Source organism: Colobus angolensis, unplaced genomic scaffold (assembly GCF_000951035.1).
Source record: "Colobus angolensis palliatus isolate OR3802 unplaced genomic scaffold, Cang.pa_1.0 Scaffold14, whole genome shotgun sequence".
NCBI lineage: Eukaryota > Metazoa > Chordata > Mammalia > Primates > Cercopithecidae > Colobus > Colobus angolensis.
Window position 1 is genome coordinate 23,246,292 of NW_012114488.1, and position 15,486 is coordinate 23,261,777.

At 36.0% G+C, this 15,486-nt stretch overlaps 1 protein-coding gene across 4 annotated transcripts in view; it reads right to left on the reverse strand.

The window, feature by feature from the left end:
* Positions 1 to 15,486, reverse strand: part of GOPC (golgi-associated PDZ and coiled-coil motif containing) — a 41,078-nt gene that overhangs the window by 10,680 nt on the left and 14,912 nt on the right. For 2 of the 4 annotated variants that reach the window (XM_011935076.1, XM_011935074.1), the window contains exons 2-6: positions 8,819 to 8,983; positions 7,370 to 7,393; positions 4,334 to 4,509; positions 2,629 to 2,794; positions 49 to 144 (exon numbers count right to left, since the gene is read on the reverse strand). In XM_011935076.1, coding sequence (XP_011790466.1) covers positions 49 to 144; positions 2,629 to 2,794; positions 4,334 to 4,509; positions 7,370 to 7,393; positions 8,819 to 8,983 — 627 coding nt within the window. The remainder of the gene's footprint in view (positions 1 to 48; positions 145 to 2,628; positions 2,795 to 4,333; positions 4,510 to 7,369; positions 7,394 to 8,818; positions 8,984 to 15,486) is intronic. The other 2 variants (XM_011935077.1, XM_011935075.1) reach the window with 1 other exon arrangement.

Here is a 15,486-nt window from a genome sequence, read left to right on the forward strand (position 1 = left end):
TAACTGTAGAAAAGGAGAATGGAAGAGAATGGAAGCACTACTTCTTACTGTAATTGAAATGCCAAGGCCTTCGTGATCTTCCTTAAGGAGGAGAACTTTTCTAATTGGACCAACACCTTGGCTTTTCTTTAGGGAATCTTGATCCTAATTGGGAGGAAAAAAGAAGAAAAATTAGTATCATTTAAATAGCATACCAAATAAGAGTAAACTCATACTATATAACTTGCTTTTACAAATCTGTATTAACTTCCTGGAATGGATAAACAGTATATGGTTAAGAAAGTAACAGATAAAACGGAAAAATGAAAATAGCTATTCTATTGATGCAAAATGTATAGATGATGTTCTCACATTTCTGCCAATACATTTATTTTTAAATTGTAGGACATTATAAAAGAAATTATTTCCAGGAATTAATTGAGGAACAAATATCCTCAAAAAATAAAAGTGACTGTCTATCTTCACTGGATGACTTTAAGGTATACATTGATTTTAGCTGAGTTGTAGAGTTGAAAAACAAATTTCCAACTGGACCATTAATTACTTATACATTCCTTGGTGCTCTGGAGTCTACCTCTTAAATAAAGGGCCTTGATCCACTAATGATTCTTTCTCTGGTACCCTTACTCTTTCTGTCTCTACTAAGCTGTTTTCCTACTCAGCAGATAAATGAATTACAAGCCTTTTCCAGTTTTAAAATATTGATCATGTGCAAACGCAAAACAAAACAAAAAAACCTTTCAAACCTTCACTATCTTCCTTAGCAACTATCATCCTCCCCCTTTCCTTAACCTCCACACGAAGTTCATCCTCATCATATCTACTTCCTTGCCACTCAGGTTCAGTCCTCTGAGCTCCATAATTAGTTTTGCCCCTACATGCACAACTGGAATTTTCTTTTCTGTGCTCACTAGTAATCAATATTGTTACACACAATTAACACTTTTTGTCACTACCCTACTTCAAACTTGTAGAAAGTTGATACTGTTCACCAACCCCTCCTTGAAACCCACTCTTTCCGTTGGCTTTTATTACACTACTTTCCTAGATGTCCTGTATCTGACAGCTCTATCCCAGGCTCCTTCCTTTAGTGATCCTTTTCCTTCTCCCACTCCGTAAGTTTCTATCTTGGCCTCCTGTTCTTTTTACTACCTATATACTTTATATATACATATACACTTGGAACTGACTTAATCAATTCCAAGATTTCAAGTATAATAGATGGACAGTTTCCCTAACATTTCTTCAAATCAGATTTCTCTCCTGAAATCCAGAGTCATATATCCAATTGGATGTATCTTGGACATCCCATTGTCACCTCAAACACTACTTGTCTAAAACTGATCTCATCATCTTTTCCCCAAATCCTTCTTTTATTTCCCTTATCACTGAAGGCCAGATCTCACTCAGTTGCTCAAACTTTTTCTTTTTCACTATTTAACCAAAAGCAGTTAGTCACCAATCAAGCCCTTCTGATTATAATCCTATCGAATGTGTCCTTCTTCTCAAATGCCACTTCTGTCCTCATCACTTTCTCCTTGGATGACCATAGTATCTTCCTATGTCCTTGACTCCAACTTGGTCCTCTTCACTATACCAAAATAACTATTAAAAAATGTAAAGTTTATGAAGTCTGCCATTTTATTTAAAACTTCCATGATTATCAGGTTAAAGTTAAAATTCCTCTATTTAGTATAAAATAATTTCTATAATCCAGCCACTACCTAAAACCCCAACCTCATATTTAGCTAATTTCACAAGCATGCTTTTATCACTCAGACACATCTGATACAAACTACTTTGCCTTCCTCCTAACCGTGTTACTCCATTTGCCAAATCTACTGGACCTAGAAGTTAATGGAGACCACCAGTGTCCTAGAGAAAACAATGGCATAAGTGCTTATCGTTATCCCCACTTCTCTTCCACCAACTCTATGTGCATATCGATTCTTCTTATAAAAATCTTTGCAGAGGCAACAAACTATTTTACTATTTAACGCCATACATTATCTGGTACTAAGATATGTGAACCCTTGGGAGACATGCTTTCATATATTAAGGTCTATATTATCAAGCAGCTGTTATAATAAAATTCAATAAAGATTTATCCAGATAGAAGCTTTTATACAACGGTGGCTATAGAAGCAGACAACTGGCTACAGATCTCAAATTCCATCTTAATCCAAGACCAAACAGGTGTAAATGTTAGTTCAGCATCTACATTTGGATTCAGTTACGAAAAATTCCCTTAAAAAACTACCCCAAAATATTTGCTGAATTATCAAAATGACCACACACTCTAAGCTAAGATTAAAACAAATTTAAGCATGCCCAATCATGATCCAGGAAAAACTGGAAATATGATCCAACATACTAGCAATATGCATTTGCTAACAATGGCTCACTGTCTGCAAAAATATCACTCTCAGAGCATTAGTAAGTCTGTGAAGAACTACTAAAATTTCTATGGGTGTTGAAACTTTATCTACTTTGAGTAAGTTGAATCCCATTTTTATTTTTTAAATAAAGGTTTCAAACAATACTAGAATAAAGGAAAGAATAGAAAGCAATTGTGATTAAAGAAAGAAAAAAGAGGCTGAGTGGGAAGCAGCAGCAAAGCAAACATACATGGCCTGGTGGTGCTTGCATTGGTCGTTTCAAGTCATTACGTCCTCTGCAGGCTCTGATCACAGTTTTGTGACGATGCAAATGTATTTCAGCTTCTAACTGGTTCCAAAGCTTATCATGAGCAGGTCCCTTCATATCTCGTCCTAGCAATTGTATTTGTTGGACCCTTCATATTGGGAAAAGAGTACATTGAGTTGATTTTTCATTATGTTCACTATAGTGAGAATTCAGAAAAATTACTGAACAAAAGTAGCTTTTGCATGAATCTCAAATTAGTGGTAAAACTAATACTCAGGAACTTCTTGATGTCTCTCAGGTATAAAAAAATATGAACACTTGGAAAGAACAGGTATCTTGAAGGGAAAAACCAGTAAAAAAAATTTTTTTAAAGGAATTAATGTGAACTCTTTTAGTCATATACTGAATTCAAATAAATCTAAAAAACAATTGATGAGATTAATGTCAATCTGTTTTATGTCTTGCATGCAAAGTCACTGAACTCAGATACCATTAAATGTTAGCTTTTAGGTGAGATTAACTGTACAAAATATTTCTTCTAATTAGAGTTTCTTTTCACAAAATGATTATTTTAAATGTGGTTAAAAGTTACTAGAACCAGCCGGGGCAACATGGCAAAACCTTAAAAACAATTAACCAGGCCTGGTGGCATGCCTGTGGTCCCAGCTACTTGGGAGGCTGAGGTGGGAGGATCACTTGAGCCTGAAAGGTAGACGTTGTAGTGAGCCAATGTTGCACCACTGCTCTCTAACCTGAGTGACCGAGTGAGGCCCCATCTCACAAAATTAAAAAAAAAAAAGTTACTAGAAAATTTGTACTTCAAGATGATATAGATCTTTTTTTGTTCCATGTATTTAATGTGACATTAAAAGAATATGCACAAAATGATTCAGTACTAGTAAGTCACCAGAGTTAATAATTTACTTAATAAATACAAGTAGAATTCTGTGTATGATTATGATAAAATCACTGTCATTAACTAAATACCAACATGTCTTTTTGAAGGGCAAGAAAGATTGGGTTTCAGTGATCATAAAAAGAATTCCTTATGGAAGTTCTGCCATGCACGTGAATATCGGTTGTACTGGTCTCAAGGCACAAAATAGTTGGAAAGTGCTGCTCTATAGAGCTGTTAGCATTTCACAGTAAGATACTACCAGTGTTTGTGTGTGTAAACTAAACATATTTAGTATGGATAAATAGATCTGCAATACATAACGCTGTCAGTATTAATTTAACAACAGTAAGTTAAAACCAACTGTAAAATAATTCCAAGGGAAAAGATTAATGCTGCATTTACCGTAAGAAAAAAGAGTCAGCCAGGTGCAGTGGCTCACGCCTATAATCCCAGCACTTTGGGAGGCCAAGACAGATGGATCATGAGGTCAGGAGTTTGAGACTAGCCTGGCCAACATGGTAAAACCCCATCTCTACTAAAAATACAAAAATTAGCTGGCTGTGGTGGCAGGCACCTGTAATTCCAGCTGCTCGGGAGGCTGAGGCAGGAGAATCACTTGAACCTAGGAGGCAGAGGTTGCAGTGAGCCGAGATCATGCCACTGCACTCCAGTCTGGGCAACAGAGCAAGACTCCATCTCAAAAAAATAAAAAAAGAAAAAGAAAGAGTCAACCTCATTAAATATCCAATTTGTCACTTAAGAGTACAATAATACCCATTTTTTACACACCTTCCTGCCAGTTCCTTATCCAAGTACTTGGCAGCTAGTCTCGCCCCATATACTTCAGCCTGGAGAACAGCTATATGTCTACGAAGGGCTTCATTTTCTTTTCTCAACAATTTCACTTCAGCTTCAAGTTGCGCTTCTTTCATTTTTTCTTTTTTGTTTGCCTCAAGCTCTCTTTCCTATGTAATTTTTAAAAGTATATAATTTAATGAAAATAAAAACTCTTTAGCACTAGACCATGTTCTTGAAAATGCACAAAAGCCTACAGTTCAACAATGTATCATCTCTATAAAACAGAACACAAAGATCTGGATCTAGTTCTTTTGAACTAGTACCGTAACATCTTGGAACTACTTCTAGATAAAATAATTGCATGCCATGGGTTACCCTGATGTGGAGGATAGTAAGAAAAGTAGTCTACTCTAAGCTCATGTTATCACATAATTAGTAAAAGTGACTTCAATGGGTAGTTAAATCTGCTATCTACTTCTAAAACTGACTTAGAAAACTAGACTAATATAAAAATAATCATTCTGATGGTTGTTCCCAAACATTTAATTAACTTTAATGCAACAAGTCTATAAAGTAGACTTGTCAGAACTCGCATGCAAAGTTATGCATGTCTGTCTTAAAGTCAGAATCATTCAGTTACACAGATACATTTTATAGCTAATTTATCTTAGAGGACCACAAGAAACTTATAACGAATAAACTAGAGGATATACCAGTTTTTTAACAGACATTTTATAGTCATGAAAAACTGCTGGTAACAACTGCATTAAAACATCTACACATTACAAAGTTTCTATAGATTAAGCACATCTATGGAGTGGATTACCACTGAACTTTGTAATCCGGTTCATCTATTTGTCTGTATGTTAAGAGTGAATGCAGAACTTTTTTCTGAGGAAAACACTGGCCTCACTTGCCTCCTATGTTCCTCTTGGTAGATAGTCCATATATGTGAACATAAAGGCGTTAGCCAGAGACTTTAACCGCAAGATCTTCACCATCAAATTTTTATCACAAGTTCATATATGAGAAATAATGTTCAATTTACCTTAAAAGCATAAAGTATAATCTTTCCTACAGATCAAGGGTTGCAAATGTACATGCCTTCAGGATCCAAGTGCAGAAACAGGCAGGTACAAGACAAAATAGAGTGCAAAATGGAAGGTACAAAAAATTCTGCCCAAAGGCAGGCAAATTCAAAATCAAACACACACACAAAACTATATGGCCAAATAAAACCCTTTTGAGAGTTAAGGGCTCCAACAGACATTTTAAGTGTTATTTGTAGATCAAAAAAACCACCTAAACACTGAAAATTTGCATTTATCCTGAGCAGAACTGCTTTTACAGAATCCACAAATCCTATGAAAACATGGTTACATTTGTTCATGATATGTGGAAGACATTATTCCCTATACCACCACGTCCTTTTTGTGAGGATGTAAATAAAAACCTACCTTAGCACCAGAAAAATTGTTTCTCTTGAGGAAATGATGAATAGTATTGTTTCTATTGTATGCACTGATTATTTTACATAATTATTTCCCTTTTTATTCTGGATATTGAGAAGCTAAGAAACAAATTTAAGCATATTTTCAGCAATTCATGGAATATATTTTGGTACTAATTTAATGTGTCTCCCTTGGTCTACTGTTTTGAACAACATCAAAATAGATATATTTGAATACTAGTCAATAAATACCATAATCCTAAAAAAAAAATTTACACACACACACACACACACACACACACACAAGCTAAAACTAACGACAACTACCAAATGCTAGATATATTTATCACTTCTTTGATTACAAATATTTGTTATATATATGACAAACATATGAAAGATTAGCAGACTCAATTTCTAGAAAAAAAAGATTAGAACATAATTTCTAGATACTGGTTTTAAAGGATTTGAAAAATTCAATCTAGAATCCTCCTTTTAACATAATTTTGGAATTATTAAAATCTTTATTTCAGAACCTATGTCCTAAAAGGGCAAGTATCTGTTTCAAAAGAAACCAGTTTGGAGATATGAACAAAAATCTTTCTTATGACATTTTAAAGTTGATGCAACTTTTAAAAAAGCATTCCTAGAAGACCAAGATTTCTTTGGCTTATGGGCTAAATAAACTTTACATTGACGATTACCTACTTTCAATTACTTTAATGAGTTATTTATACTACATTAATGAAACATGGGAGACATATTAAGCTACCACTGACTGGGGTTTTAATGATTTAAATCCCTAATGAATCTGACAAACTCTCAGGCCTCAAATTAACAGAGGTAAGCAAGAATAAGACTAAGAAAACTGAAGTTAACCATTTCTAGGTTTCCAGAAAAAAAATTGTTTTGGTTCTTAGTTAACCTGTTTGTTACTAGGTAACACCCAAGATGTTCATTTTACATTTAGATACCAAAGATTGTATCTTCAAAAGAGGTAAAGCCATAAGACAAATTGGAACCTGATTAGGTTGGGGTAATGTGAAAAATATTAAAAATGTATTGTTATTTTCGAAAATAACTTCTGTTAAAACATTTCAAAATTCGATTGTTTCAAAGGCCACAAGATTATTCTCAAGACTCTTGAAAAGCCGTAACACATGCAGCAGATGAAGAAGAAACCAACATGCACATTCTTTTCCGGAAGTAATTTCAAATAGAAACTTAAGGGGGTTAAAAACTAGGCCTGCTTGATATAACTTCAATACCCTGAAGTGGGAAAACCAATGGCTTTTTGAAGTAGAGGTGTGAGCAAGTTACAAGGCTCAAAAATTGTCAAAAATTGACAGGCTCTGCAAATAATGGCTATAAATCACTAACAAAAGAAAAACGTTTAACAACATGCAGTGAGAAAAGAGCAATGGGCCATCCACTGAACTTTTCAGGTACTGGAACATTAAAACATTGCCATCATTAATGCTATTTTCAAATACAATGAGTGACAACATATAATATGCAAATAAAACACTAAGAACACTTCAGCGTGACATATTAAAGCAAAACAGAAACAATATACTTACCAGCTCCTCCACAGAGGGGCCAGACTTCAGATATAAGAAAAAAGTTTTATAATTAGAAGAAGATCAAACAAATGATTTTATTTAGTGGTATAATCATTATAAGGAAAAACCCCACATGTTGAATATCATTTGGGTAAAGTTCATTAGAACAAATATATTTGCAATCTATAAACAACAGTAACTGTAATAGCATTAGATTAAAATTTTTTGTTTTATCAAAATTAGTCAGCATAACTAGTACAGTGTTCTTTTCACCATACTCTTTCAAATTCTAATGTTAAAACTTCACGTAAATTCTTTTCTACAGAATTTTTAGGTTGTTTCTGAATGTTAATGTCAAATAGCTCGAAGAAGCAGTTATGAGCTTTTATTTCAGTTAAATAAAACCCTTTTAACACAGATTCACAGACTTTGAAAACTTAAGAGTTCAACTTAAAATTATTTTCATGAATTTTAACACATCAGTACTAGGAACTAATTAACCAAATGAAATTAACTGAAAACAAGTAAAACTTATAAATGTATTACTCTCAGCATATCATCAACATCATTTCATGTCCTGCCTCTGCCAAGCAATAGCTGTCTTATTTATTGCTGTGTTCCATACAGGTACAAAATATCTGATATCTCTTACACACTTAAAACATATGTGGTACACAGTGGCAGGAAAAATGCTTACAATATATTAAGAGTCAAAGAAAAGAATGTGCTACTGGCTGGTACCCAATTCCATTTTTTACTTCTTCCTTATTAACAGACTCCAGTTTTACTGTAAAAGTGGCCATACGACCAATAGAAGACTGACATGCAGCTGGAGGTGGTCAATGAAATGCTGGCAAAAATTACTGAGAAAGATTTCATAATAAGTTATTTAAAGAAGGCTAACACAATGGAGAAGCATCTTTTTGCCCTTTCCTTAGATTAACCCTTCTTCCTGCCTGAAATGCAGACATGAAGAAATCCTGAGGATGGAAACCATGAGCTAAAAATGGCAGAGCACAGTGATGGAAGGAATCTGGATCTCTAATATCTGTGGAGCTGCCGTATCAACTCTAGACTGACGGTCTCAGATTTCATTTCAGAGAAAAATAAGCACTATTCAAGAATAATCTCAATGTTACTTGGGATTTCTGTTATATGCAGCTGAATTTAATCCAACTGATACAGTAGGGCAAAAAAAAAAATCTTCTATGTTATAATCACAAATATCTTTTAAACATATTTATTCATGTATTTTAAATAGGAAAAATTCTATCAGTTGATTGTGATATCACTGATTATTTATAGGTGATGCGATTGTAGATTATCATAATGATCATAAACTTTATCTTTCTTATATTTTCTAAATTTCCCACAATGAGCACATACATTTGATAATTTAAAAGTCTCATTCAAAATTGTCCTCTCCACCCTGTAAAATACATGCATGTCACTCTCTAAACTACTTACCAATTTTGCCTTAATGGTACCAGAGTCAACACTTTGACCAGTTTTAGCATGAAGCTGAAGCTGAATAGAGTGCAGCTGTAAAAGCTGATCATGTACTTCTTTCTCCAAAACAACTTTCTCTGCTTGGGTTTCTGTCAGTTCAGATTTCAGATCCACCAACTGTGCCTTATAAAGAAAACAATAAAAGAAATTAAGGATGCTTAATTTTCTTTATTTCGACTAATAATTGTTATTCAAGAATGACAACAGAGAGACTACCTTTGAAATAAATACACGAACATTAGAATACTATCATCTAAGATACAAGACATCCATCTAAACTGACAGAAAATCAATAGTGTAAGTCAAGATATTTCAGTAGCAAGAGAAATCTATATGCTATATCTTCTAATAACACAGAATGCTACTTCCATTTTACTTTGTTCACTTTAAGAAACCTTTTTACTGTTTCACCTTTATCTTCAAAGCTTATGAAAACACAAAACTATGAGGTGGTTCGCCATGTGGTAGAGATAACGTGTGCTGTGGTGGATCACTAACATTAACAGTATTACAGAAGATGCCAGTAAGTGAGTTGTGTTCTGTCTTCAATCCAACGAATACTAGCCCAAATCATTCCAATCATTATCTAGTAAAGTTATTTTAGGTGCTAAGGTATCAACTTCTGAGACTACAGTAAGCCTGAAGATCAGAGTTAACTGTTAAGTCTTCAGCTTTAGCATAGCAGAGCAACTCATCAGGACCACCTGCCAATTCAGTTTGAAGTTTTCATTTTTGCACAATTGATATATTGTTTTACAGTTGTGCACAGGATGCGTCCCTTGTGTTTTTGGTTTTCCCAGCTAGCTAGCAGATTAAAGATCAAGACATGCCTTTGTTTCCTACGCAACTCAACATAATTTTGCTAAGCATCTAAAGGCCCAGAACTATGCCAGCACAATAAGAAAAAAAATTGCAGATAATATTTTTAAAAATCAGAGATCATAATTTATGCCCTTGACAAGCTTACGTATTATGTGTATTATGGGTTGATAAATACACATATGTGGACCAACTAAAAAATGTGGCAAGTTATATACAGAGAAAGAACTGACCCAGTCCCATGGAATTCAAACGGAAGGAAGGATGAAGGATCCAATTCATGGATGAAGGATGGTCAATGCAGAGAATTTTATTGAGTGAATGGGAGTGGCTCTCAGCATGAATTCACATTACCTCATTCTTTTTGGGCACCAGACAAGAATTTGGGACTCACCAAGTGCAGGTACCCAAAAAGGCTATCACACTGGCCCTCTGCCCTTACTGGCGGAGGGCAGCCGCCCCACAAAAGGCAAAAGGCCCAGTGAGCTGATAATACAGTTCTGTCCAGCAGAGCTAAGAGAATCTTGTAACACGCCCTCTGGGGCCTTGGGTCACAGGCACCCCGACCTGGATGCTGCCACAGGGCCTGCATGGAGTTTGTTCCTGCCAGCGCTAAAGCAGCTGGCCAGTTCCTACACCTGCTTGCCTACACACTCCCTCCCATGAGGGGTGGAGTGCAGTGGACCCAAGTGAACCAAGTTTGCTCCTGCCAATGCCAAAGCGGCCAACCAGTTCTCACACTCGTTCGCTTGTGTGCTCCCTCCTGCCAGGGGTTGAGCGGGGCGGGCTGAGTAAACAGGGCACCCCTGTCGTGAGTACTGTGAAGGGGTCAAGAAAATATCCTGCATCAATATGAACTCCTTTATTGGGTATGAGTTACAAATACCTTCTCCCATCCTGTGGCTTCTTTTCACTTTATAAATGTGTATTTCAATGAACAGAGTGCTTAATTTTAATGCAGCTCATTATGTTAATAGTTTTCTCCCCAACAGTAAATGCTTCTTTGGCACGAGTTCTACCTTATCTGGTATCAAGTTTGCAACTCCTAGTTTCATTTTATTTGCATTTACTCAGTATAATTTTGTCTGATCTCTTATTTTTAACCTTTCATCCTATTTGCCATGTAATGTTTGTATGTAACATAACACACATGTAAAGTCTTCATTGCTCTCTTTGGTGGCTTTACAAATGTACTTTTTTTTTAATCTTCTGGAAGCTCTGTATCTTTGTTCTAATGATTACTGTGATATTATATCCTAATTTCCTCTTTTGACTGTATTTTAAGGTATTATCTTTAAGGCATTATCCCTTCTATGAGCAGTCATGAAATTAGTTAATTAACATCTCACTTCCCTCACTCTTTTCAAACATTTAACAAAGTGTTACCCTTCGATTCCCAGCTAATAACTAAGAGTGATCATCAAGCTTATTTCACATTTTCAGAATACTCTTCTCCCATTTTGAGAATTGAAAACAAAATCTATATTGCAGTGCATATAGCATTCAGTATTATTCCATCATCTTTAACTCCAATAGTCTTTGTTCTATCAAATATATTCTATGCTCAATACCAGACCTTTAACCAAAGCTACTCCAATGATTTCAGCTCATTCCCAGGAATAGATTTATCAGAAAGGTTTCTTTGGATTAGTGGGAAAACAACCACAACCTCAAAGTGTTTTTCCTATTCTCTCAGTCCACAACAATCATCACAGAAACTTCTGTGACCAAATGTGGGGGATTTCACCCCACCAACAAACAAGCAATCAATTTTGCAGCAGACATCAGTTGGGTGTCCTCCAATTCAATTTTGACACTATATACCTGGAGATACTGCCAGATCCCACAGATTGAGGGCTCTGTCCCACAAGACTGCCCCATTCTTTTCAGACACTAGTTGCAAGTCTATGCTTCCAGAAGTCCTGACTGAATGGCTTCAAGTTGGGGTTCCCACATTTCCCTTTTTCAGTTCAATTAGTTTGCTGCAGCAGCTCACAGAACTCATGGAAGCACATTTACCATTTCATTTTGAAGGATATTACAAAGGATACTGATAAAGAGATGCACAGAACAAGGACTGGGGTAAGGGACACGGAGCCTCCATGCCTTCCCTGGGGGCACCACCCTCCATGAACTTCCATGTGTTCATCTATCCAGAAGCTCTCCTAACCCTGTCCTTTTAGGTTTTTATGGAGGCTTCATTACACAGGTGATTTGGTTTGGATATCTGTCCCCTCCAAATCTCATGTTGAAATGTGATCCCCAATGTTAGAGATGGGGCCTGGTGAGAAGTGACTGGATGGATCATGGGGTAAATTCCTCATGAATGGTTTAGCACCATCCCCTTGGTGGTAACTGAATTCTCACTCAGTTCATGCAAGATCTGGTTGTTGGAAAGTCTGCAACCTCCCCCATCTCACTCTTGCTTCTTTTCTTGCATGTGATCCATCTGTTCCCCCTTTGCCTTCCACTATGACTGTAGGCTCACTGAGGACCTCACCAGAAGATGCTGGCATCATGCTGCCTGTATAGCCTGCAAAACTGAGCCAATTAAAATTTTTATAAATTATCCCCATTTGATATTTCTTTATAGTGACACAAAAACAAATTAACACAAGAGGCATAACTGGTTGAAACACTGGCTACTGGTGATCAACTTAACTCTAAGCCTTCTTCACTCCCTGGAGGTTGGACACCAAAATCAAAGTAATTTTTTTATTCAGAGTTTCCTATTAATCCACTTGCCTAAACTTTAATCCTCTACCTGTATTATTTTCTAAGAATATACAACAACGCACACTTTTCATTTTAAATATAAGCAGGTTTTTTTTTTTAACTGTCTTATGGATAAATACTCCTATTATTTTACCTTAAGCACCCCTCAAAAGCCTCATGTTTTGAAGGAGGAGCAAACTAAGCCAAGAAATTTGTGAACATCAAGTTGCACAGCAGGAAAACTGGATCCAGCTCACTCACTACTTTTAGCATGCCATAGAGCTCTTTTGATAAAGTTTTAGAAGGTCCAAGTTAACAACCTAAAACATCTTTATTTTACACATGAAGAAACTGAGACCTAAGAGATTATGTGAGATGCCCCAAATTACAAATTGCATGGTATTAAAACTCAGACCTCCTCCTGACATCCATTGTAATTCTGGCAATAATAAAAAAAAAAGGGGGAAGATGTAGTCCATGAGCTCCAAATCAGAGCACATTCCCCAAATATCAGAACTAGACAAAGCTTTAACTAAACAGGAGATTCTGAACCCCATACACACACCCCATACTCCTACACATGCACACAGATAGGCACTGGTACTTGTGAGCATACACAGGCATGAATACACAGACATACCTGCAGGCATGCAAACAGGAACAGATCCAGGTACAGATATGCAAGCAAACAAAGCACACATTCCCCAAGCTGTTTAGGAATTACAAAGAAAATAATTGACTTCACATGACAATTTAACTATAATGAACTACAGCACAAAAAGCTGCTGATAAAGATGTAAATATTATGTCACATCTACCTATAACTGCTTCTACACCTTTTGTTTTAAAGTATGTGTACAAAAAGTAATCACTTCACCTTTTAAATATCTGTATTCTCTTTATGTTTTAAAATGTAATTTAGGATGAAAGTACAGATTGGAATTTAAATCTCTAGCAATTATACCATTTAGTGCCAATATCCCAAATTTATCCTAGACATCCATCTACTTTTCTCACATAGTCAAAAAAAAAAACAAAAATGTAAAAAATAAAAATCATATAGAGATGGCAGGATAACACTATAAAAAATACTAACGTATTAGTTATTGAGTACTATATTAAATTTAATATAGTAAACTGAGCTTCCAATTAATAAGAGAATCTTTACAGATTATATAAATCCCCTTTTCTCATTAAAGGAAGCAAGCAATTCCATTTTATCTGGCAAAATTGTCTTTTTTCCTGAAACTAAACTTTTAAAAGAATACATCACAGAGACTTTTTTTTTTTGAGATAGAATCTCATTCTGTCGCCCAGGCTGAAGTACAGTGGTGTGATCTCGGCTCACTACAAGCTCCGCCTCCCAGGTTCACGCCATTCTCCTGCCTCAGCCTCTGGAGTTAGCTGGGACTACAGGCGCCCGCCACCACGTCCAGCTAATTTTTTGTATTTTTAGTAGAGGCTGGGTTCACTGTGTTAGCCAGGATGGTCTCGATCTCCTGACCTCGTTATCTGCACGCCTCAGTCTCCCAACGTGCTAGGAACAGAGATTCTTATATAAAAGATCCTAAGCTACCTGACAGACAACAGAGGCAGAACCATTCTTCATAAGACTTTTCTCTTGTGATAAAAGTCAAGAAGAAAATGTAACTAATGAAAGCCATTTTGATTCATTCCTTTTCTTGTACACCTTCAAAATATCATTTAATTTAACTCATTCATTTTATTATAAAAAAATCTCCCTCTATTTTTTCTCTCTTCCATGTGCCTGAGGTGGTCAAAATCACAGAAATCTAATGAGTCTTATTCTAAAACACAAGACTATGACCAAACAGAAAATATACTCAAAGGTCAAATTGAAAATCTCTGCCATCCTTCAAGACAGGAAATAATACTCCTCCTTACTTAAAGTCAGCTCTTGAACCAGTCATCTGGTCTATGAAAGTTCTGTGAGAAAGCTGTATCTGTTTACTCTCTATTTTCTATCCAACCATAATGACCACTAATTTCATCTGCCATTAGTTCTCCCGCAAAAGATACCATTCTACGGTCTAGACAAGCATATATAATCCTCATAACATACTCTGAGAGATGCACTTTTTATCCAGATATGACAACTGAAGTACGGAGAGGTTAGGTAACTTCACCATGGTCATTAAAAAGCCAGTAAACCAGGTGTACATAACTACTAGAGAAGCTAAGGCAGGAGGATCACTTGAACCCAGAGCTTGAGGCCAGTCTGGGCAACACAGCAAAACCCCCATTTCTTAAAATAACCAACCCTCCCCAAACAATATATATATATATATAAAACTACAAATTGTAATGAGCTGTATGAAAGAAACTAAAAGAATTAGTAGAGTGGGAGTGTATGACTATTCTTCCGGGAAGAGTTTTGGTTATTACTAAAGCAGCAGGTCCCAAAGTCTATGGGACATTTTCAGGGCATCTGAAAGGTCAAAACTATTTTCATTACAATAAAACATTATTTGTCTTTTTCACTATGTTGACATACTGAAAGTACAAAAGTAATGATGAGTAAAATGTTGGGATTTTAGTACAAGTCAATGCAGTGGCACCAAACTCCATCAGTAGTCATTGTAGTCTTTACTGCTATGCACTTGCAGTTTTTGTTGCTGTTGATGTTTTGTTTTAGTTTTTTTTTCGAGACAAGGTCTCACTGTGTTGTTTACGCTGGGCTGCAATGGCATGATCACAGCTCACTGGGGCCTTAGAACTCCTGAGTAGAAATAATCCTCCCACCTCAGCCTCCTGGGTAGCTAGGACTATAAGAGTACATAGTCATTTTTAAATTTTTTTGTGAAGATAGGTCTCGCTATGTTGCTCAGGCTAGTCTTGAACTCCTAGTCTAAAGCGATGTTCCCACCTTGGTCTCTGTATTAGTCTGCACTGCTATAAAGAAATACCTGGGACTGGGTAATTTATAAATACTATTATTTTAAACAAAAGAGGTTTAAATGGCTCATGGTTCCACAAGCTGTACAGGAAGCATGGCTGGGGAGGCTTCAGCAAACTTTTTTTTTTGAGACATTGTCTTGCTCTGTTACCCAGGCCAGGCTGCAGTGCAGTGG